Source organism: Echinops telfairi, unplaced genomic scaffold (assembly GCF_000313985.2).
Source record: "Echinops telfairi isolate 266 unplaced genomic scaffold, ASM31398v2 ScPeMD7_7410;HRSCAF=8448, whole genome shotgun sequence".
In the NCBI taxonomy this organism is placed as follows: Eukaryota; Metazoa; Chordata; class Mammalia; order Afrosoricida; family Tenrecidae; genus Echinops; species Echinops telfairi.
This window is the reverse complement of record NW_022111310.1, coordinates 15,737,535-15,739,708: the sequence shown is the minus strand read 5'-3', so window position 1 is coordinate 15,739,708 and position 2,174 is coordinate 15,737,535. Positions and strand designations below refer to the sequence as shown.

The window sequence follows — 2,174 nt, the reverse complement described above, 5'->3', positions numbered from 1 at the left end:
AGTTTTGCTAACGGGTTTTCTCTTGAGGCCTGTGCGCTGTGCATGTGCGGACAAGAGAGCCTTTTGTGCACGTTGATTTAAGAATGGGCTTGCTGCATGGACAATATCCTAACGACAATATGGATGTTGTGACAGCGCTCAAATTCGCTTAATGTTGTTCTTCCCTGTCTGAGGAAACTGGAGTCAAGAAGGGATGGTGGCTGTGAGACTGGGCCGGATCCAGGCGTTCAGAACCTTTTCTAAGGCCAGCGATTCACACTGTAAGCTTTTTAATTTTTAAATTTTTTTCTGTTTCAGTTCCACATTCAGGGCCAGAGATGGTATCAGAAGGAATTTGCTCAGGAAATGGTCTTTAATGTCACTACCAGCAGCCAGGCGCCCGAGGTGTGCTTGGACCTGCATCCGGGGACCAACTACAGCATCAGCGTCCTGGCTGCATCTTCTCGACTTCCTGTGGCGGTCTCCCTGACAACCCCGATCACAGGTACAGCTTCACAGCACCCTGTGGCTGATCAGAGCTGCAGGGGAGGGGGCAGGAAAAGGAGGGACGGCTTTCTTCCCCTCTCTCTATCCTGCAAGTGCGAACGGGGAGGAAGGAAATGGGGGGGTGCCGAGAGGCCTGCAGCTCCTCTCTGAAACAAACTGCTGGCATTGATGGAAGGGTCAGCAAAATCCCTTGGGGTGTTCGAAATGTTTAAAATATTTCATTCTTAAAAGAAAAGAAAAAAAGATTTCCCATGATTGTTTCTTTCTCAGTCACATACTTAATTGCCATTCTCTTGTAAATGTCAAACCAGACAGAACAACACACCAAGCTCCTGTGTGCCAGGTGACTCTGGGTCCACGTGACCCCAGACAACGGGGTACACTCCTTTGTTCTTATTTTCTCTTTCTTGGTGCCTGCGACACCCCCCTTCCCCCACGTTCCTGGCTCACACTCTTGCTTCTCCTTTCACAGGGAAAGTAGAAGCATGCAGGAAAAGACTTCCCACAAATGTCCTAATACATCTATTTTTGCCCTGGTTCCTTTCCACAAACTGCGGCCTCTTCCGGGGGCACGTTCCCTAATCCTCCGGCTCTGCTCACATGTCAGTACTTGAGAAAGGTGGTCCTGGCCACTCTTTCAAAAACAGTCTTCCCATCTTCACCCCCACCCTCCCTACCCATCTGCTGTGCTTGAATGTCTTCATGGGGCTTGCTTTCTGAAGTTGCCTTCGTCTTATTTGTTACTTTTTTCTCCCCCACTAGGATTTGATCTCAAAGACAGAGTTTTTCTTTCTCGTGTGTACTCTGTATCGAGGTCCCCGTAGGTAAGAGCAGCACTGGAAACACAGCAGGTAATTTTCTGAACGGAGGCAAGAGAGGCCACGTCATAAATCGCTTGTGAGTGATATTAGCATTAAGATGATAGTTCTTCAAGAAAGGAGGCCTAAATGAAAAGATTAAAAATCTCTAAGTAAGGAGCTGTGGTGGTGGTGTGGCGATGTGCGGGACTGCAGTCCTCGTGGTCGGCAGTTTGAAACCGCCAGCAACCCCGAGGGAGCAAGACTGGGCTTTCTCCTCTGTGACAGTGAGTCTCAGAAACCCTTAGCTGAGCACTGAGTCAGCGCACACTGGACTCGGGGGCAGTGGGGGTGGAGCAGTGTGTGTCGGAGGGAAAGACGGCTCAGGGTGCACTTGTGACTTAGTACAAGGACAAGCTATTTCGCCTCCCGCTCCCTGATCTTTGCCATGTGTGGATAGGTTGAATCTTTCTGGTTCAAAGGAGTGATTACCTATCCTCGGAGGTGGGAGCTTCACCTGGCCGAGACTCACCTTATTCTGAGGCTGTCATCGCAAACGCCTGTCTGTGCGAGGGCCACCAGGGGGCACTCCTGACTGCTGAAACGCAAAGAACGCTTCCAGCTGTTTCCCGGGACCTTACTGTGGTCACGTTTGCCTGTTCTCCTACTCCTGAAACAAATCCATTGCCATCGAGTGGATTCCGACTCACATCGACCCTCTAGGCCAGGGCAGAACTTTCCCCCAGCATTTCCAAGGCAGGATTCTTTGTGGCAGCAAACTGCCCATCTTCCTCTTGCAGAGCACGGGTTCACTGTTGACCTTGAACAGTTAGCAGCTGTGCATTGTAACCCCGGCACCACGACTACGGTGCCTAACTCCATCCTTCACTA

The 2,174-nt window shown here is 50.5% G+C and overlaps 1 protein-coding gene across 1 annotated transcript in view; it reads left to right on the top strand.

Moving 5' to 3' along the window:
- The window catches only part of SUSD1 (sushi domain containing 1), a 132,494-nt gene that overhangs the window by 83,557 nt on the left and 46,763 nt on the right, over window positions 1–2,174 (top strand). Inside the window, exons 9-10 of the mRNA XM_045296539.1 lie at window positions 298–484; window positions 1,249–1,306. Of these exons, the coding sequence (XP_045152474.1) occupies window positions 298–484; window positions 1,249–1,306 (245 nt within the window). The remainder of the gene's footprint in view (window positions 1–297; window positions 485–1,248; window positions 1,307–2,174) is intronic.